Source organism: Drosophila suzukii (genome assembly GCF_043229965.1).
Source record: "Drosophila suzukii chromosome 2 unlocalized genomic scaffold, CBGP_Dsuzu_IsoJpt1.0 scf_2c, whole genome shotgun sequence".
Classification (NCBI taxonomy): Eukaryota; Metazoa; Arthropoda; class Insecta; order Diptera; family Drosophilidae; genus Drosophila; species Drosophila suzukii.
This window is the reverse complement of record NW_027255896.1, coordinates 27,278,435-27,299,387: the sequence shown is the minus strand read 5'-3', so window position 1 is coordinate 27,299,387 and position 20,953 is coordinate 27,278,435. Positions and strand designations below refer to the sequence as shown.

The 20,953-nt window shown below is 45.1% G+C and overlaps 3 protein-coding genes across 14 annotated transcripts in view; all 3 read left to right on the top strand.

Annotated features, from left to right (window-relative positions):
• Positions 1-2,907: 2,907 nt before the first annotated feature.
• Positions 2,908-3,632, top strand: LOC139354076 (uncharacterized). Of its 3 annotated transcripts, none has more exons than XM_070998339.1 (2): positions 2,908-3,389; positions 3,461-3,632. In XM_070998339.1, the coding sequence occupies exon 1, from the start codon at positions 2,908-2,910 to the stop codon at positions 3,277-3,279; it is 372 nt and encodes a 123-aa protein (XP_070854440.1). In that variant the 3' UTR covers positions 3,280-3,389; positions 3,461-3,632. The 3 variants fall into 3 exon arrangements, with proteins under 3 accessions (XP_070854440.1, XP_070854441.1, XP_070854439.1); XM_070998340.1 differs by having other exon boundaries at positions 2,908-3,407; positions 3,465-3,632; XM_070998338.1 differs by having other exon boundaries at positions 2,908-3,407; positions 3,461-3,630.
• Positions 3,633-6,549: 2,917 nt separating this feature from the next.
• Positions 6,550-7,726, top strand: LOC139354075 (uncharacterized). Its single transcript, XM_070998337.1, has 4 exons — positions 6,550-6,811; positions 6,866-7,092; positions 7,154-7,211; positions 7,274-7,726. Exons 2-4 carry the CDS (start codon positions 7,020-7,022, stop codon positions 7,512-7,514), a joined length of 372 nt encoding a protein of 123 aa, XP_070854438.1. The 5' UTR covers positions 6,550-6,811; positions 6,866-7,019; the 3' UTR covers positions 7,515-7,726.
• Positions 7,727-9,931: 2,205 nt separating this feature from the next.
• The window catches only part of Stlk (Ste20-like kinase), a 119,171-nt gene continuing 108,149 nt past the window's right edge, over positions 9,932-20,953 (top strand). For 7 of the 10 annotated variants that reach the window (XR_011605184.1, XM_070998326.1, XM_070998331.1 and 4 more), the window contains exons 1-2: positions 9,944-10,262; positions 11,175-11,603. Coding sequence is in view for 9 of the 10 variants with exons in the window: in XM_070998326.1 (XP_070854427.1) it covers positions 9,959-10,262; positions 11,175-11,603 (733 nt within the window). In the remaining variant the exon portion in view is untranslated. Of the gene's footprint in view, positions 10,263-11,174; positions 11,604-20,953 lie in introns of those variants that run through there. The other 3 variants (XM_070998327.1, XM_070998334.1, XM_070998329.1) reach the window with 3 other exon arrangements.

Genomic DNA, 20,953 nt, shown 5'->3' with positions numbered 1-20,953 from the left:
CTCTAGCGCAACACGGCACCCGAAAGGTATAGTGGAGCGCTCCCGGCGAAAATACTAGCGAAACGAGCAGCGTGGCCGATCCCTGAGAGAATCCCAACAAAACCGAACGGCGGGGCCGATCCCGGATAAAAAAAATACCAACAAAGCTGAACGGCGTGGCCGTTCCCCCTGGATGTGCGACTCACAAGCTACCTGGGTAGGGGGTAGGGATCCGAGGGGAGGATGGCCGGAGGCGACCCTTCCCTGTGCTCCCTGTGGTTGATCGAGTGGTCGTTTGCACTGAGTAATCGTCTCTGGCGCAACACGATTCCCGACCGGCACAGATCACTGCACGTGGCTCGCGACTACCCAAACCGTATTTGGGGCGGGGTTCCCAGGTGGGGTGGCCAGAGGCGATCCTTTCCTATGCTCCTTGTGGGCGATCGGGTGGTCGTTTGCACCGAGCAAGCTTCTCTAATGCAACACGATTCCCGACCGGCACAAATCACTGCACGTGGGTTCCCGAAAAATGCACAAATTCACGCGGACACATACTTCTTCATTCTCTTTTATCTTTATTATTCGCTAGTTTCACAAGTTATTTTCCTAGTCCCCTACTCGCACTCAGTCTGATCTCTATTGTCTGTGTCCCACTTACTCCTTGGATCCGGCGTGCCGACGCTCGTGCCGCTGTGCCACTCCGGGTTGAAGTCCGCTCCTAGGTCTGGTCGCCTTTTCTGCCATTCGGGAATGAGGTCGAGCTTCCGCCCTTGCGACCGCATGTCAGCTCGGTTTGCCGGGTTTTTTCCGTTTCCGTTGGCCCTCGGTTGACCAACACTGGGTGGTTTTCCAGCCCTGGTGCGCGCGATATTTAAATCTGATAAGCTTAGCTTCTAGTTTGAACTTAAATAAATTGCCTTCGTGGCGTAACGACTTATGGCTAACTTATGCTTATAACTTATAAATAAATGGCCGTCGTGACGTAATATCCAATTGTATGCCTTCGTGGCGGAAAGAATAAAAGTGGCGAAATGTGGAGGGTGTGTTTCACGCATCCTCACAACCCTTCTTCCGATTCCGACCTGCATCCGGAAGTTTGGCGCTTTGGATTCCTTGCACTCCTCGCAACTCCGGACGTATTCCCGTACCTGGATGGTCATCCCTGGCCAATAGAACTGGCGTCGCAGGATCTACAAGGTCTTCGTCATCCCACCATGGCCAGCCTTGGGGTCCGAATGAGCACGCTCTACCAAGCTGTGCGTCAGGCTTTGCGGGATCCACAGCTTCCATTCGGATCCCTCCAGTTCCTCGTCCCTTTTCGGATTCTTCATGCGCTTGAAGATTAGTCCGCCGTCCACCTTGAGGTCCGGTAAGTGCTTCTTATTGGACTCCACGTCTTGTACTAACTCCGTATAATCCTCCGCAGCAAATTCGGTCGTCTCGAATCCCAATAACACCGTTGGATTTATACGGACTTCCTCTATGATGCGGGACAAAGTGTCGGCGACTACATTCTCGCTGCCTTTACGATGTTCAATGCTGAAATCGTAGCCCTGCAGCTGGAGAGACCACCTTGCGAGTCGTCCGGACAGATCCTTCATGGTCATCAACCACTTAAGGCTGGCGTGATCGGTAATGCATGTGAAGGGCATCCCTTCCACATACGGTCTGAACTTCCGAATAGCTAGGATGGCCGCCAGACATTCCTTTTCCGTGACCGAGTAGTTAACCTGGTGTTTGTGCATCTTGGCCGAGAAGAACGCGATGGGCTGCTCGTCTCCGTCCTGGTTCCGCTGAAACAATACCGCGGCGACGCCAACGTGGGATGGATGAAGAAATGCACTGGATGAAGAAATGCTTCTTAAAATCCGCATGAACCAGGACCGGCGCGCTCGTCAAGGCCAACTTCAGGTCATCCACTGCCTGGGTGGCGCTGGGACTTAGGGAAAACTTTGTGTTTCCAGCCTTCTTCAAGGACTCGGAGAGTGGTGCGGCTGGCGTAGCGAAGTTCTTGACGAACCGTCGATACCATCCCGCTGTGCCGAGGAAGGCACGTACTTCCTTCATGGATTTCGGGTAAGGCATCTTCTGGATTGCCGTAACACGTCCAGGATCCATCCGCAGCAGTCCACCTCCGACTATAAACCCTAGGTAAGTCAAAGATTTGAAGCAAAACTTCGACTTCTTTAACCCTATGGTCAATCCGGCTGATTTCAGACTGTGGGCTACCCGACGCAAGTATTTCAGGTGCGTCTGAAAATCTGGAGCCAGGATTAGCAGGTCGTCCAAGTAGACGAAGACGTTGGATCTGAGCTCCGCTGGTATCACCCGATCCATGAGTCGCACCAAGCGTTGTGCCGTGTTGCACAGTCCGAACGGCATCATTCGGAACTGGTACAACGGCCTGCCTGGAACCGTGAACGCAGTGTACTCCTTGCTTTTCTCATCCAGTTCGATCTGCCAAAACGCAAACTTCAGGTCAACGCTGGAGATGTAATGCGTCTGATCTATTCTGCAGAGGATTCCTTCTATACTGGGCAGAGGGTATGCATCCATAATAGTCAAGGCGTTCAACTTCCGGGCATCCAGGCAGAACCGGTCTTTCCCTGGCTTCGACACCACTGTTGTGCGATTGCTCCACGGGCTTTTGCTCTCCTCGATGACACCCAGCTACAACATCTTGTCGATTTCGTCTTCGACCACCTTCTGCTTCGCCGGAGACATCGGATACGGACGATCCTTAAAGACCCGAGCTCCTTCCATCAGGTCAATGGAATGCCTCTACGTGCTGTGTACGCAGTGTACTCCTTGCTTTTCTCATCCAGTTCGATCTGCCAAAACGCAAACTTCAGGTCAACGCTGGAGATGTAATGCGTCTGATCTATTCTGGAGAGGATTCCTTCTATACTGGGCAGAGGGTATGCATCCATGATAGTCAAGGCGTTCAACTTCCGGGCATCCAGGCAGAACCGGTCTTTCCCTGGCTTCGACACCACTGTTGTGCGATTGCTCCACGGGCTTTTGCTCTCCTCGATGACACCCAGCTACAACATCTTGTCGATTTCGTCTTCGACCACCTTCTGCTTCGCCGGAGACATCGGATACGGACGATCCTTAAAGACCCGAGCTCCTTCCATCAGCTCAATGGAATGCCTCTACGTGCTGGTGACTCCGAGGCCGTCCCTTTCAAAGGTAAGGAATTCCTCCTTGACCTTGCCTAACGCCAGCTTTTCCTCCGCAGAAAGGCTCCAGGATTCGGGTTCCTCCCTTACCTCGTCCTCATCTTCCTGGTCGGCATAGTGCTCCATCTGGCTGGCATGGATTTCCTCCGCTGCCTTGACGCCTCTCGTCGCCGGCTTCCCCACGACGGCTGGAGCTAGTCCGAAGGCTCGCCAGAAGTCGACTCCGAAGTACGCCGTTTGTTCCAGGTATGGGCACAGGTAGAACGTGACCGGCTTACTTACGCCTTTGTACCTCACAGGCAGCTCCAAGCGTCCGATGATGGATCGATCTTCGCCAGAAGCCGTACGGACTACCGAAAAATACGGTTGGACGGTAACTCCCAGCGCTTCCACGAGCTCTCGACAGCCTTTGCCCAGCACACTTACGCTGGCGCCTGTATCCAACAAGCCGGTGACCTGCTTGCCCAAGGTCTCCACGTCATCAGCGGCATCTATGCGTTTAACGGCCGCCACCACCTCTCGTCGTCTGGATCTCCTCATCCTGAAGCGCTCCCTTGCCTTCTGGATTCTCCGTGAGACTAGACGCATGCCGCTCAGCTGGTGCTCCGCAAAAATCCGGTTCCGTGCCTCCATATAACGGCGAAGCCTCTCATCCTCCGGCAGGTATCTTAGCAAGTACTTATGAATATCAGATGGACTATGTATATTCTTGTTTTTGTCTTCTTTCTTCGGAACTACTTCGCGGGATTCCAACCTGGGCGAGTCCCTCCCGCTTTCGGACTGCCCAGCCGACCGTTTTCCGCGCAATCGGGACATTTTAGAGAAATCACGCCCAGCTTGCCGGACCGGAAACAAAATCTCCTCCACTCCGTGGCCTCGCAATCTTGAAATCCGTGCTCCGTAGCCCCGCAATACCAGCAACCTGGCCTAAATGGATTTCGGACTCGCCCATGTAGCTCGTCCACCTCCAGGTGTCGCTGCTCGTCGACTTCGTCCTGTTCGTACGCCTCGCTGACCCGTACCTTGTTCTGCTGCAGGTAAGTAGCACGCCCTCGACGACCGAAACTCCTCTCTACTTCGACGCACTCCTCCCGAAGTTCGTCTACCGTGAGTACGTCCATTGCGTAAACATACCTAGCGATGCCGTCCCTCAAGCCCTTTTTGACCACCTTCACCAACTGCCGCTCTGGCATTGGTTTTTTTAGGCGTGAGGCGAGATGCTGCATCGCATGGATGTAGTCATCCGCGCTCTCTCCCGGCTGTTGCTCACGTTGAAGAAGCTCGTGCATCCTTTCGTGTTCCGTCTGGTGGCCACGGAACCGATCCATCAGAGCCCTGCGCAGCTGTGCCCAGGTGTCCACTCTGGACTGGCGTACATGTACCCAGTACCACTCCTTCGCTCTGCCCGATAAGAGAACGTGGAAGTTGCGCAGAACTTCACTCCACGGACATTGATGCTGCCGCTGCAGGAACTCCAGACGGAACACGAAGTCGTCCACGGAATGGCCATCGTCCTCGCCGCCGAATGAGAGGTTCCAGCGGTCCACTCGGATGTAGCGGTTTCCGTTGCCGGCTCCCGCGTTGGCGTATAACCGCGGCTCGTCCCGAAAGTCCACCGACCTTCGGTCCTCGATGCGCCATGGCCGTGCGTGGCGATCGCTCCTGCCTGCCGGATGATACTCCGGTTCCTGGCTCAGGCTGCTGTCGATCCCTGGCGAGTCATTTACCGGCAGTCGAGGTCGCTGCCTGGGCGGCAATTCCGGCGGCCTTCGGTCGCATCCTCCTGTCTCCTGCCGCTGCTGAATCCCCGCTGGGCCATTTGCGCCGCCTTCTGGACACGACGGGGTGGGCACCATCGACATTTGGCGACTCGCGCCCTCCTGAAGCGGCTGCGGCTCTCGGCTGGCCTCAGGACGTCGTTCAACAACTTCATCATGTCGACGAATCCGTTCTTGATTTCTTCCCGCAACGCCTGGCTCACTCCTAACTCCTGTGATGCGCGATAGGTTTGGGCAGTCTGTGCCAGAGCTGCGTTCATCGCCGACTCCGCCGCTGTATCCCGTTCCGTGTTCAGCTTTTGTGGTGCCGTCTGCTCCGGAACCAGAAGTCGATCCTGCGCCTCGACGATTGCCTTGAAGTCCAGGACCCTGGGCGACCGGTGGTGCTCCAGATCCGCCGGTTGATCCCGAATCCGATCCACCGCACTACCGCCTACCGGCGTTCTGGGTAAACCCCCAGCCAGCGATATCCACGGCAACCCAGCAGCACCCTCTACGTCCGTGGACCAAACATCGTCCTTGTCGTCGCCAGGAGGACCCATCGATCTGAGCTGGTGGCCGTGCCTATCCCTGACGTCCCTACCCTCGGACATACTTCCCAAGAATTTTTAAATAAATACTTGATAACTACTAATACGATAATAAATATGATGAACAAATAAATAAATAAGACAACAAGAAAATACAATAATAAATAATATAATAAATATCAAAATAAATACGAAAATAACTAATAGCAAAAATAAATAACAAAAAACAAATCTTCCACACTTTCCAAAACCTTTCAAAGTCTCCCATTTTTTCAATTATTTTTTTCTTCCTGCCACTCTTGACTTGGGGAGATGGAACTGCCTCTCGCCGGTGGGCTTACGACCTACTTGTTTTGCGCTTTCTCCAAAAATCCTATTTTCCCGTCTCCGCCTAGCCGTTCGTCACTCGTGGTGATAGCTGCCAGTTAAGGACATCGGCTGGTTTGGCTCCTGTTGGCTTTTCTTTCCCGCCCTCTTTTTCTATCTTAAGTCGAGGCAACCGTGCAGCGCGTAGGGTTGCTACGGGTCACGATTACGCAATTAAGTTTACAACCGACATAAAATTAGAAATCGAGGACGGGGAGAAAAACCCAGGAACCCAACATCCTAACAAAAAAACATTTCAAATAAATAAATAACAAAATACAAGCTTTAAAACTACTCTATCACAGATCTTATCACAGATTTTCTATTAGTGCATCCCGTGATGCAAATCTTGGTTTGCTCCAAGATGCCATCACCGGTTCACTGGTAAACCTGTGACCAGGAGCAAATCGTCGGCAATGTCCGCCGACCCGCCTCCCGTTCTACTTCCAACTTCCCTACTCAGCTGACTCCCCCGTCACCACTCCCTAGCAATTGCAATCTATGTTGCAAGCCATAGGTCGTGATGGCGGGGGCGTCAGGGTCATAAATGGGCGAGACGTCGTCGCCTCGACAATTTATTTTGTTTAAATTGGGCGCCAATATGTTACGAACTGCTTTTTTTCGGTGGCAGTGCCGCTAGCTCAGTCGTTCCTCAGGGCAGAGTACACCTAATGCCACAGCTCGCAACATAAATATCGATACTTCACGGTCTCACATTACTAAACTATCGGTCATCACTAATGATAACAAAAACGTAAACAAAGCAAATTGACGAAAAAATGGATTACATTTGGTGGCTATCGATGTCCTAGCCAAGCGCTCCCACCCATCCATGGATGCCCTCAAGATGCTGCAGGGCACCACCCATTCGCAGTCGGCAGGAGCCCCCTCCTCGCGACTACGACTACGGTTCCATCTCCCTCACTGGGAAAACTTACTCACACATAGTGGGTATTACAAAGGTTTAATAAATATCGTAAGTACAATCGTTTATATACATGCTCCTCTTGACAGATTTATCCTTCCTCAGCCTTTAAGACCGAAACCTGGCCGCCGTCTCGGATATTTACGCGGTCAAAGCAGAGGATTCGTTTTGCAGGAAAAGGGTACAGGCGCCGCGGAAATTATGCTCTACCAGCCATATATTGGTAGAGCTCGCATGGAAACGCGGCCCTCAAAGGAACATGCGCGAAGCGGGTGTGTATGGTCACCTAATCCTGAGGAGCTCCAGGGGAAAAGAAGGGACAGGCCAAAAAGGTACGTAACTGCACTGTAAGCTATACCATTTAACTAATGCTCGCGACCTTTTTAATTTTAGGCAAACAACGAGGACAAATAAGGCTCTCGGGTCTAACTCCGGATAAACTCACAAACAGGTAAGTAGATATCAATATATATGATCGAGGTACACGTGTATTTAATTTCTCGTAAATTTCAGCCACCGTCGGGCCGGGCCTGGAGGCGAGATAGCCCGGGCTGATGACTTTCCGCCGGAGGCCAGCAGCGATACGGATCTCCACACGGGAAAACGGCGCTCTACGGTGAGTTGTGTAAGGGCAGTCCGAGATTCGGCTGCCAGACAAAATGGCGATACTTCTCAGCGCCGCAATTCGACCGATGGAAGTTCCCGATATGAGGAGGACGCGGTACGCCGGAACGGACTCACCGGGAAATGTTGACGTCGTCGGCGTCGACTGTGGAAGGCCTTTCTGGATGGTCGTTGGCCGGGTCGAACGGACACCGGTTGCTGGGCAGCCAAGTCGGGCTGGTAGGTATGGCGATGTCGGTAAAACTCCAAATAAATTCTTCCGGGGCCCTTTGTATTGGGACCCCGGCTGTCTTTATAAATGATAAATATTAAATACCGAACTACTATAGAACTTTAACATAACTCACTATTTAATTTAGAGCACAAAGAAAATTTATACTGTCACTCCTAGCTGCATCTGTCTTGATCGTTGGACAGTATGGCCGCGACTATCACGATATCTGCTGATCATCGCCCCCCGCCATATTACATGGCCTCTCTCAACATTGGGTCATTGGATACATGGGTCATTTGAAGTAATCCCAGAGCGAACCGGGATTAATCTTCAAATGGCCAGATCGCCCGCCAGACTCATCCCGCTGCTGCAGCTATCGCCCTATCGACCTAACCTATCGATAACGTCGCTCCCACTCGACTCCAATTGCAACACAAGTTTGGGAGGTGATAGCGCCTTCAAATATATTTTACTTTATATAAATAATGTGCGTTCTGGTGCAACATATGTAAAGTTTTGCCACGAAGGACATCAGCTGAAAGTTGGTAATTTCTATAAAACAAAAACGGCAATTTTTATTTTTCTAGATAAGATCCGAGCTGTTGATCCTTAGTGTTGGGCCAACAACAATTACCTTTTAACAGCTGACTTGTGCCACTAAAATGCATTTCCGTCGCAAAAAAATACCAAAACGGCTTGAATAAAAGTCACCTAACCTCGTAAAATATACTGAATAAGAACATTGAAATACTGCACTGTTTGGTGTGTGCGGACCCATTTTCCGCTGATGCGAGCTGTAGCGACTGTTTGCCTTCACTTTTTAGCACGTGTATTTCTTATGGAAGAAAAAGTCGCTGAATCGGAAACACCCACCGTGTGAGTAGCAATTTTGATTGGTCAGCGCTGATTACTGGATTGTATTTGTTTTATTTAAATTTTACACTGGGACGGTCCACATTTGCTTAAAAATTTGTTAGGACCTACTTTTATTTCAAATTAAGGTATACCAAACTAAACTTTTTGGAAAATCCACAGGGATCCATCCACCATCTGCCATCCGTTGAACGGATGGTAAATAAGGTTTTGCCGTTCCGAATATTTCCCAATTAGTTCCCCATCCAAATTTGACGGACTCTTTTATGCAACAGTTAGGCGATGTTTTTTCGGTGCAACTAGGGTGCTTCTTTTTGACAGTGGATATTGAAACATTCACTACGAAAACGTAAGCAATGACGACAGGTTATCGGATGGTAGATGGTGAATGTGCTCTGTGGGAATTGGAGTTTCACATTTGAAAATGGGAGGAGCTGAAGCAAGTGGATTGGTTTGATTAGCCACATGTATTCGGATCAGCTGTTATCGGATGGTAGATGGTGGATCTGCTTAACCGCTTCGAACGGATGGTCTCTATGGCAAGAGGGTAAAGGGCTTGCGAATTGGTTTCAAAGCTTATAAGTCATACGAGTCCAGGTTGATCAAATATATTATTTCTAATCAAATGTCCCTGACTTGGATGAAGAGTCCGTTGTGTCCAGTTCTGACTTTAGTTTTCCGTTCAAAGACATTTCGCTACTTTTGGTCAATTTTCTATTCATAATGACCGAGATACGCGTGTTGACAAAGTTGGGGAGGGGAAATCGTACTTTTTGAAAAAAGTTTCGGCTGATATGTAGTATGTAGTATGAGTAATTTTTAAAGATACATTGAGGAAGATTCACTTACACTTTAATCAAGCAAGTAAAAGGGCGATAACCAGATTTCATTTTTTGGCCACCCTATTGTAGAAAATTATTATACATTAACAACCGAAGCGGGAAGAATCATAAATAGAATTTATCGAATTAGTTTCAGATTAATATGCGGTTTTTAAACACAGATGATTTCAAAGAAAATAAATCTAAATAAATTAACTCGTTCCCTTGAAAGCATCACAAGTTTGCCTTGCATTAGTGTGAGTGTAAAAAGCACGAAGTTGGCGCGCAGCGCGCTAAAGCCTGACGTTTCTCCGTTTTGCCTTGAGAATCTCTGCCGCAGCAGCAAAAATGCGCGCCGAAGATGAGAAAAAAAAGACCCGAAGACCCATGCCGATGTCATACGAACATCTACGTTATACGTGAGCGAGCAGCGGATAGTCAAAACGATTAATAGTCCGCTGCCGACCGCTGCTTTAAAGTAACGATAAAGTCGGAGTTTCACATCTGTTAAACATAACAACATTTTCTTAGGAATGGGTTGTGTGAAGAAGCTCTTACACAGAATTCGTCACAGAGTGGATGGTGTATTCTCGGTGGGAATCGGGTATAAGATGCACTTTTGGATTTCAAACAGAAAAATAGTCACATAAATCAATTTTAATAGCGATGTGCAGCAACAATATACACCACTATAAACTATTGCAAATATTGAAATATGGGAGATATGGAACAGTTTACAAGGGATATGATTTTAATAATAAATGTTTAGCTATTAAAAAATTGTCTCTGGACCAACCAATAGAAGAGCTTACGGCAATGTGTAATGAAGTTTTGACTATTCGTCGTTTTAAGCATAAAAATATTATTACAATCCTTCACTGCTTTTTGTTTAATCAGCATGCATATCTGATATTCCCATATATGTGTTTTGAAAACTGTGAAATGCTGCTTCAAAAAGTGTACACCTCGGGTAAATTTATTATGTTTTCATGCATAAAAGTATACGTAAAACTGAAACAACATACATATGTACATACCCCTTGCTCGCATAACTATGAAGTGGTTTCACACAAAAAGGCTTGGCAGCAGAACACAGTCGAAAAGAAATGCATTCCGGAACACGTTCGTTTATTAGCAAATGATCACACATAACATTTTCCGGAAGTGATGAACTTCCCATTCAATTTACACGAGTGCAGGACCAAAATAATGCATTTATGCCTTTATCTAGAAGGAGCCTGTAAACGCCCACTCTTACGCCCTCAAACCGCCCAAAACTGTCGCTCCTACGTTTAAATGCTATAAAACAATTTTTAACTGAAATGTACTGTTCTCTTAAAAACCCGTCGATTGTTCCAAAAAAATGTGGCCACGCCCACTTTAAAGTCCTTAAACTTCAAGAAATCGTCCATATGAAACCTCATACTTGGTATTTAAGATTCGTACGCAGTGCAAGTGTGTTACGCTGATGTGCCACGCCCACAAACCGCGCAAAGCTGTGGCGCTAACAGTTTTGATGACATGACTAGACAAACAAATTTAACTGAAATGTATTGGTATCGTCAATACCTGCCGGAGCTAAAAGAGAGCAGAGCGCGCGGCTAACTTATTATATTGAATAATAGTTTTCTTATAGTTTTATTGTTGCTTAAAAAAATAAAACTCAGATATTAAGTTTGGTTGGTAAATTTTGGTTTTTATATAAAAAACTCAAGGAACAACTTATATTTTTAATTACTTCAAGTAAAAATATAACTCAAAATCATGTGGCGATTCTGTGGACTTTGAAATAAGTATTGAAATAATAATCTTAACTGTTATGATCCCTCGTTTCTTCTTGTCTTATTATATATTTATTCTGAAGCCAAATCTTGTTTTTAAGGTTTTCCGGAGATTATAATAGCACTTATCATAAAGGATGTATTATCAGCTATTACATATATTCACTCTGAGAACTGTGTCCATGGATCTATAAGAGCTCAGCATATTCTTATAAATTCTAGAAAAGCTGTTATATCAAATTTTCGTGATTGCCAAACTTTTATTAATCACGGAGAAAAAAAAAAAGTGCTATATGGATCAACAGTGGGAAAAAAAAATCAGTTGTATTGGAAAGCACCAGAAGTCTTAAATCAAAACCTTTCTGGCTACACCGAAAAAACAGACATATACTCCACAGGAATCACTTGTTGTGAAATGGCAAATGGCTTTCAACCATATCAAGGCACAGAATTAACATACATGTATATTGAAAAGGCTCGTGGAAGTCGTCCTTTGCTATTGGATCAGAGCAGTATTTTGGAGGACCAAGGTAATTTATTTCACAACTATTTTTAAGTTAAGTCAAATATCTAAACGCTAAAAAATTATAACCTATATAAACTCATTGGTTAGATGTATTTATATATATGTCAGGGGCTGAGACATTTGCTGGTCTCCTTCTTGCATATTGTTGCAGATGCGCAGTGAGTCGCGGTCAACGTCTTCTCCGTTCAGATATCAAAAGCAAAGTGAAGTCGGCTTCCTTCTGCCGGCTTCTTCTGACACACGTCAAAATGACACACGTCATCTAATTGCAAATTCCTTTCTTTTCTCTCTCTCTCATTTGCAATTCCTTTTTGGTCCTTCTCTCTCTCAGAGTCCTTGACCTTGACCATGACCGCGCCACACTCGGCTGAGACGACACTCTCTCTCGTTCTCAATCCACGCTCTCAGCAATTGTGCAAATGACAGGAACCACAAATAACCTAGTGACTAGTTTATTTTATTCTTTATTCTATCTCTTTCTTAACGCTCTACATTTTCTTTTACATTTTCTTTCTTCTTATACATCTCCGACACGGCCATCCTGACTTTCACACGTCCTCGTGTGCATACTGTAACACTAGGTTGGTATCATTCTTGCTTAATTTCTCTTTTCATCTTTTACATCTTTCAACATCATTCTTAGCTTAATAATTAGTCTACACACACAACTTTATAAATTGCGTCATCAAATGTCGGTTTCGCAGGCTATCTCGCTTTCTCACATCGTACAGTGAGTCAAATCAAACTTGTCTCACCAGTCAACCGCGCCACACGCCATGACAGAACACTTCTGGTTCCACACTTGTGCCTTCGGCTTGACCTGGTTCAACTTTCTCTCAGTAGCTCGTACTCTTCTGCGCAAACCCGACCATTTGGCTATCCTTGTTATCAAACCACAGTTACAGGCTCTTGCCGCCCCAGGCGACGCTTTGCACCTTTAGTGCCACGATCTGCTCAGATCCAAACTGCATCACACAATATCATCCATACCAGGCATGACTATTGTTGATCAAATCTAGCCCCTGTGTTTGATGTCTCACGACGAGTGTCTTTTTCACCACTGTCACTTTCCTCAATAGTCTCATCAGAGATCTGCTCGTCCGGCAGCCTTCTCAAACTCTCGTGCGAATACTTATAGGTTCGCTTGCTAGTTAACGATTTTAACAGGTATCGATCACCTTCAAACAACTCGGCAACCACAAAAGGTCCTTTGAACTTAGGATCCAATTTGGTCTGATGCCGCTCTTCACTTCTAAGCAAGACATGATCCCCAACCTTGTGTTTTACAACTTTGGCCTTATTCTTATCAACTCGATTCTTTTCATATTTCGCATTTATTTCAATATTTTCTTTGGCCTGAGCCCTCGCTTGCTTACAATCTATTTTAGTCTCTTCATTTATTGGCAATAAGCCCATTGGCCTGGCCTCTCTTCCAATCAATATTTCTAATGGGCTATACTTTGTTACCCTGTTCGTTGTGCAATTCATGGCTAACTGTACTTCACTGAGTGCATCCTGCCAGGAACGTTCACCTATCTCTACCGCTGTCAACATACTCTTCATCGTGCTCATGACTCTTTCAACCTGTCCATTGGCCCTACTTGCACCTGTTGCTATCAAATGTAACTCTATTTTATGCATTGAACAGAACTCACGAAATTTCCCACAAGAGAAACTCCTGCCTTGATCTGCTATGATACGGTTAGGTACCCCAAAAAGTGATATTGTTGATTTTACAGCCTTAATACAGTTTTCTGCATCTAAATGCAAAGTATGATATAGGTGAACAAATTTAGTAAATGCATCTATTTGTACTATGACATATTCCTTGGTATCATTTTTACCACTCAGCTTTCCACTAATATCAATGTGCACAGTATGCCAAGGTATCTCAACTTTCGGAATTGGATGCAATTCCATTTGAATTTTCCCTGATGGAGGCTTTGCTAGTTTGCATTTGATGCAGTTTTCTACAAATTTTCGTACATACTTGGACATATGCTCGAACCAATACTGCTCATAAACCTTGTCTAACGTTTTCTGCCACCCCAAATGCATGATTGCTTCATGGACGTGATTTACTACAGACCACCTAAAGGCTCTTGGGATTACAGGTAGACAGCGTGTTTTTCCATTTCTCTGAATTTTCCGATACAGAATTCCTGCTCTTAGCTCATACGTCTTTGCTAAACTCTCCAACAACTCTCCATCATTCAAATGGACTATAATTTCCCTTACACACGAATCACGCTGCTGCTCAGCTACAAGCCAGTTGTCTGTCACCTCTGTCAGGTCGATGCGGACTTCGGGTACTCTATTGGTTGTCTCACATTCAATGACAATCGGATTTCTGGATAAAAAGTCCACGTGCGCCATGCGATTTCCCTTGCGGTACTCTACAGTGAAATCAAATGATTGCAAATATGCCCACCAACGGTGAACTCTCGGCGTTAGTTCTATTTTAGCACGACTTGCTTTCAATGAATTACAATCTGTGAATATTACAAACTTTCGACCGTGAAGGTAATGTCGGAAACTTTTTACAGCGTTGTATACTGCCAGAGTTTCTAATTCGTATGAATGATACTTCGATTCTGGGGGCGATGTACACTTGCTAAAGTATTCGACCACTCTAGGCTTACCGTCTATTTTGTGCATGAGAATGGCACCATAGCCACTTGCACTTGCATCTGTATGCAGCTCTATGGGATATTGTGGATCAAAAATAATTAAAACCGGATCATGTGTTAGTACTGAGATGATCTTCTGCCGTATTTCTTCATGCTCAGCTTTCCAAACGAAACTACTAATTTTGGAAGTCAACTGATATAACGGTTTCATCTGTTCAGAGAACTGTGGGACAAATTTACGGAAGTACGACGCTAATCCTATAAATTGTCGTAATTGTGAAACATTCTTTGGTTGAGATAGTCCAGCCAGAGCTTGTATTTTTCGCGGATTTGGTTCAATACTACCATCCTTGACCAAGTAGCCAAGATATTCTATTTCAGTTTTCAGAAAAGAGCATTTTTTTATATTAAATGAAAATCCTGCTTCCGATAGAGCCTTTAGCACAACTGTCAATCTTTCAAATGCCTCCTCTTTTGACCTTGCTACTATCACTACATCATCAATGTAAACAATTGCATAGGAGTACGCCAGGTCACCCAGTGCTCGCGCTATAGCTCGCTGAAAAATCGAAGAGGCATTCTTCAGCCCAAATGGCATAGATAGAAACTCGTACTGGCCCTCAGGGGTTACAAAAGCAGTTCGCTCTATAGATCCTACATCTATTGGAATCTGATAAAACCCACTAGCCATATCTAAACAAGAGAAGTATTTACCCCCACGCAGTCTGTTTACTTGATCTGATATTAGAGGCAAAGGATATTTGTCAGCCACTGTATTTGCATTTAGCTCTCTATAATCTATGCACAAACGATCACTGCCATCTTTCTTCTTAACTAACAAGATTGGACTCGCGAATGGAGAATTACTTGGACGTATTACATTTGCCGCCAACATTTCTTTGATTTTATCTCTAACTAATTCCTTTTCATCTACGCCAAGTCGATATGGACGTCTCTGCACAGTCTTGTTGGCATCTAATAAACGAATTTCTAATTCTCCAGTCGTGACACGTCTGCTCGGTATTCCAACAATAAAATGCTCAGTGTATTGGTCAACAATGTTCTTCAATTTAGACTTATCATTATCACTTAAATCATAATTTTCATCAAATAGCTTATCATAATTTGTAATAGTTTCATCGGATATTGAATTAATTTGTTTACTTTTAAAAATACTAAATTTATCAGCATCCATCGTTATGCCAAAGCCAAGTGCCAAGATTTCACGACCAATCATTATGTCATGTTTCAAATGCTCGTCCATAACTACATTAAACATGATTTCCAAATTAAATTTACAAATTTGTATGGTGGACAGTATTTGTAAATTACAGTGTACAACATTTGTTCCAATTCCTTTTAGAATGACTAAATTATTAAATCTTTTTCCGGCCAGTTTGACTGCTAACTTTTCCTTTATTAAGGAGCACTCGGCACCCGAGTCGAAAAAGAATGGAAAGGCCTCACCAAATTGATATAAAATTCCTTTCGGCTCCAACACTGCACAGACATCTACTCGCTTCTCGTTCATACTGCTACTCGATGCTGCTGTTCCCTTCATACATGCCGATGCAATATGACCGACGATTCCACATTTAAAGCAAGTCACGCCAATCCTGTCTCGTCCCGCCAGTGGTCTTCCAAACGATTGATTTGGTTTTGATTGTTCTGCCTTCCTTTTACGGCAGTCCAGCATTTTGTGTCCAGAAATTCCACAGTAATGGCACTTCATTGGTGTGTGTGCCTTGAATCTCTTCCTGTCGGGGCCTATCGAAAGATCTGAAGCCAAATGCTCACTTCGCTTGCTGTATGCGTACGCCTTCAACTGCTGCTGCAGTTCATTTCTGTTCGTTATATTGGTGGTGAACAGTAGACGCTGCAGTCTAGTGTCGATTTGTGACGTGTGTGCCAGCACGAAAGAAACAGCTATTTCTTCGATGTCCATCGACTTCCATTTTGTCAAAAGTGACGTCACTAATCGGCTACCGTACGCTGACAAACACTCGCCCGTTTTCGGCCGTCCGTTGAGAATGTTCAATAAGGTGGCGGCCGGCGTCTCAGAATCGTCGTAGCGCTGAACAAACAACTCTTGGAATTGTGGCCAGGTAATACCAGCGTAGCTGATCTGTGCAAGCCATTGGGAAGCGCTCCCTTCTAGTGCTCCACTCAGCGACATAACCAGCGCACTGCCCTCCAGAGGATGCTCCGTGAGAATCATGTCGGCTGTTTTGCGCCACGCGCTGGCGTCAGCTTCAGCCGCGTCTGGATTAAACTTTGGTAGTCTCAATGATTTTTCACTTGTTGTTGTTGAAGCAGGCTGCTGCATTGTTTTTAATATTTCGATGAATCGTAGATTTTGTGCTTCCAACAGAGATCGCCATTCACTATCACGCTGGGCCTGAGCCGATCCCACTTCTGATGTCAGGGGCTGAGACATTTGCTGGTCTCCTTCTTGCATATTGTTGCAGATGCGCAGTGAGTCGCGGTCAACGTCTTCTCCGTTCAGATATCAAAAGCAAAGTGAAGTCGGCTTCCTTCTGCCGGCTTCTTCTGACACACGTCAAAATGACACACGTCATCTAATTGCAAATTCCTTTCTTTTCTCTCTCTCTCATTTGCAATTCCTTTTTTGGTCCTTCTCTCTCTCAGAGTCCTTGACCTTGACCATGACCGCGCCACACTCGGCTGAAACGACACTCTCTCTCGTTCTCAATCCACGCTCTTTCAGCAATTGTGCAAATGACAGGAACCACAAATAACCTAGTGACTAGTTTATTTTATTCTTTATTCTATCTCTTTCTTAACGCTCTACATTTTCTTTTACATTTTCTTTCTTCTTATACATCTCCGACATATACATATTTCGCAAGAAAGGAGATTATATAGTTATTTGTATCAAGATACCCGAATGGGTTCAAATAACAAAAAGATGGATCTACAAAAAGGAGACGCAGATTCCTGTGCCCACCTTCCTACGTTTTGAAAAATCTAATCTAGACTGCAAAATAAGGGGAGAGGTCAATAATCTACGGGGGTTAATTAACCGAAAAAGATTGATTTCTTTAAGGTGAAGTTAATCGTATGTGTAACGCCAGACAGACAGATTAAGCGTTATGGGCGTTTTTTGGCGAATGTGCGTGTCAATCCGATAGAACAAAATTGCGCTACGCAAGAAGCTTCAGAATATGCATTCTTATCTCAACATTTTACTTCCTATGTTTTCCGAGATCTCAGCGCTCATACGGATAGACATTCAGATATGGCTAGATCGACTGGTGTTCAGGATTAAGAATGTTTATACTTTATAGGGTCGGCAACGTTTCCTTTAACCTTAAAAGTTGACAAAAAATTATTTTAAATTGAAAAACTTTTTTTCGGGGACGTAATAAAATAGGGTTACTCGTCCGCTTTGTAGGGCAGGTTGTGCTCCATTTTCTTATTTTTATTAACCGATTTGACAACTTTGGGTTACGGTGCGCTTTCCATTCAATGAAACTGGGTCCAGTAAAATACATGTATATATATTTGAAAACGATAATCGATCGTCTACGAGGGCAATCCGATAAGTACTTAGCCTCACCGCCCGATGGCGTCACTATCGCAAGAGAAATGTACTATCGTGTAGTAATTCTCGTAGACGGCTACTGGGGAAATTTCAGCCAAATCGAACTCGTAGTTTTGATTTGACTGCGTGTGGAATCGGACGTGTCCGCGGAATTTAGAAAAATCGAAAAAGAGCAATTCGATTCTTGTGTTTGGGGGGAAATCGCACAGCGAAATCAAAGAGCGCTTGGATGCTGTGTGCGGTGACTTCTCCTTCGATGGCGACCGTCAAAAATTGGTTTAACGAGTTTCAAGACGAGTTAACGAGTTTGAGACAGTAGGCATGTCAACAGACCGCAATGAAATTTTGGGCATGAGAAAGCTGTCGGCGCGATGGGTGCCGCGTTTGCTCACTCCGGACAACAAACGCAATCGTGAGACCACTTCAGAGCAGTGTTTGACGCCTTTTAAGCGTCGACGAAACATGGATCCACTGGTACACACCAGAGACCAAGAAACAGTCGAAACAGCGGACTTCACCCGGCGAACCTGCTCCGAAGAAGGCGAAGACTGTCCTATCGGCCGGAAAGCTGATGGCCACCGATTTTTGGGACTCACAAGGTATGATCTACATCGACTACCTGGAGAAGGGCAAAACGGTCACAGGGCCGATTCGCCGCCGAATTGCAGAAAATACAGCCCAATTTGGCGAAGAAAAAAGTGCTCTTCCATCATGACAACGCACCGGCTCACACTTCCGCCCTTGCAAAGGCCAAATTGGTCGAATTGGGCTACGAACTGCTACGCCATCCACCATATTCTCCAGATTTGGACCCGTGTGACTTCTTTTTGTTTTCAAACTTGAAAAAGTCACTCGCTGGACAGAAATTTGCGTCGAATGAGGAGGTCGTCGCCGTCACTGAGGCCTATTTTGCAGACCTCGAGAAAACGTATTTTTCAGACGGGTTAAAGAAGTTGGAGCATCGCTGAGTCAAGTGTATCGAGCTAAAAGGAGATTATGTTGAGAAATAAATCGCCACTTTCACAAAATTTTCGTTTTTCTTTTGGAGGCTAAGTACTTATCATACTACCGTCGTAGAAGTAACCAATATCTCTTCTTTTTTTTTTACCCGTCCAGTGTTGATAATATTAAATTTCAACATTTTGCTAAATTTGACTTCTCACTAAATTATAAATATAATGGGTATAAAACCCGTTGAGCAACTAGCCAAGTCGATCTACCCAGCACCGTGTGTATGTTCGTAAAAACGCTGAGATCTCGGATACGATAAAATCGAGTTGGTCCAAGATGTAGTTTATTTGAGGTATCGGGTAGCTGTCTTTTATAGATTTTGCGTTGATCTGCATGAAGTCGGATACAGTCTTTATTCACCTGTCTTCTTTTTCACCAAAACGATGGAGGAGCTGTGAGGGCTGCGTCCCCCCATCTCGAGACGCTACCAACGCATTGACCTACCCCCTCGATTTTTGTGTTCTTGGGCTTATGCTTGATTGGTTTGTTTTCTCCTTCAATGTGATCTGATACTATGCCATGTTATATCATGGGTTTGAAGTATGTCTGTTCCTCCAGGAATTTCGATGTGTCGTGGTCCCTACCTGTCTGCTGAACGACTGGCACCGATAATTATACCCGTTACTCGTAGAGTAAAAGGGTATACTAGATTCGTCGGAAAGTATGTAACAGGTAGAAGGAAGCGTTTCCGACCCCATAAAGCATATATATTCTTGATCAGAATCACTAGCCCAGTCGATATAGCCGTCTCCGTCTGCCCGTCTGTCCGTATGAACGCTGTGATCTTGGAAATAAAAAGCTGCTATACTGGGATTGGGCATGCAGATTCTAGAGATTCCTGCGCAGCGCAAATTTGTTTCTAAAGCTCACAAAAAAATGCAACTAAAGTGTATTGATCTCGACCCAAACAAATTTTGCCACGCCCACTCTCTCCCATAAACTTCAAAGAATCGTCAAAATAAGCGCGGATATCTCGGAAACTATCAAAGATAAAGGGTTGGTACTTGAGATGTAGATTCCTTAGCTTCGTTCGCAGCGCATGTTTGTCACGCCCACCTAACGCCCACAAACCGCGCATAACTGTAGTGCCCACAGTTTTGATGCTAGACAAACAAATTTAACTGAAATGTATTGGTCTCGTCAATACCTATTGACCTTAAAAAAGTTTTCCACACCCACTCTAACCCACTCTAGCATGTGTGTGTAAATAGTTTCAGGCCGAACTGCGCGACAAAGCGAACAGCGCTGCCGACGCTAAGAGAGAGAGCAGAGTGCGCTTGTTACTTATTCTATTGAATTTATTTCATTAAAGTCAGTAAATATCTGCCAACATAAACATAACACACGTCTCACATCAAGTGGGCGGGGCAAAGACAGGTGGGTTAAGATGTTTGTTACATTAAAATTTACAGAGCAATAAGTGAATATCAAAATAACATTATATCATTATATTGCGAACATAAAACGTGAATTGGATCATGTGACTCAAAATTAGTCTTACAAATTTTTGGGCAATAGGTCGAAAATGACGAGTTGACTTTACAGGGATGGAGAACTGTATTTGGCCAAGAAGGTAGGTAGCTTGAATTTACAAGTCCACTGATTAATTTGTGAAAGAACATAACACAATGGCAGGCCCGGCGATCCTTGAGTGAGGCCAGATGTTTCCTAATTTAAACCATAGTAAGCCACGTAATGCTAGCAAGAGGAACTGTTTCTGTACTGATTCAATAAGGTCCTGATACCTAGCAAAGGTGGGTGACCATACACACGAGCAGAATTTAAGGAGTGGACAAACCACGGAAATGAAAAAGTGTTTCGTGGTATAGGGTCCTCAAATTCCTTTGACCAGCGTTTGACAAAGGCAAAAACCCCTTTTGCTTTGCTAACTATGATGACAATGTGATCAGTGAAGTTTAAGTTGTGGTTAAAAAGACTCCAAGGTCTGTAACGGAATTTATGCGTTCAAGATCACTCGACCCTATAAAATATCTTATGAGGAAAAGATTCTTCCGATAAAAGGACATAAAGTTACATTTGCAGTTGTTTAATGTTTATAGCAAATTCTTCAAAGCGGCTTGTAAAAGTGCATGGCAATTGGGATTCGTTAACGGCAAACAAAGTTTTACGTCGTCAGCATACATCATA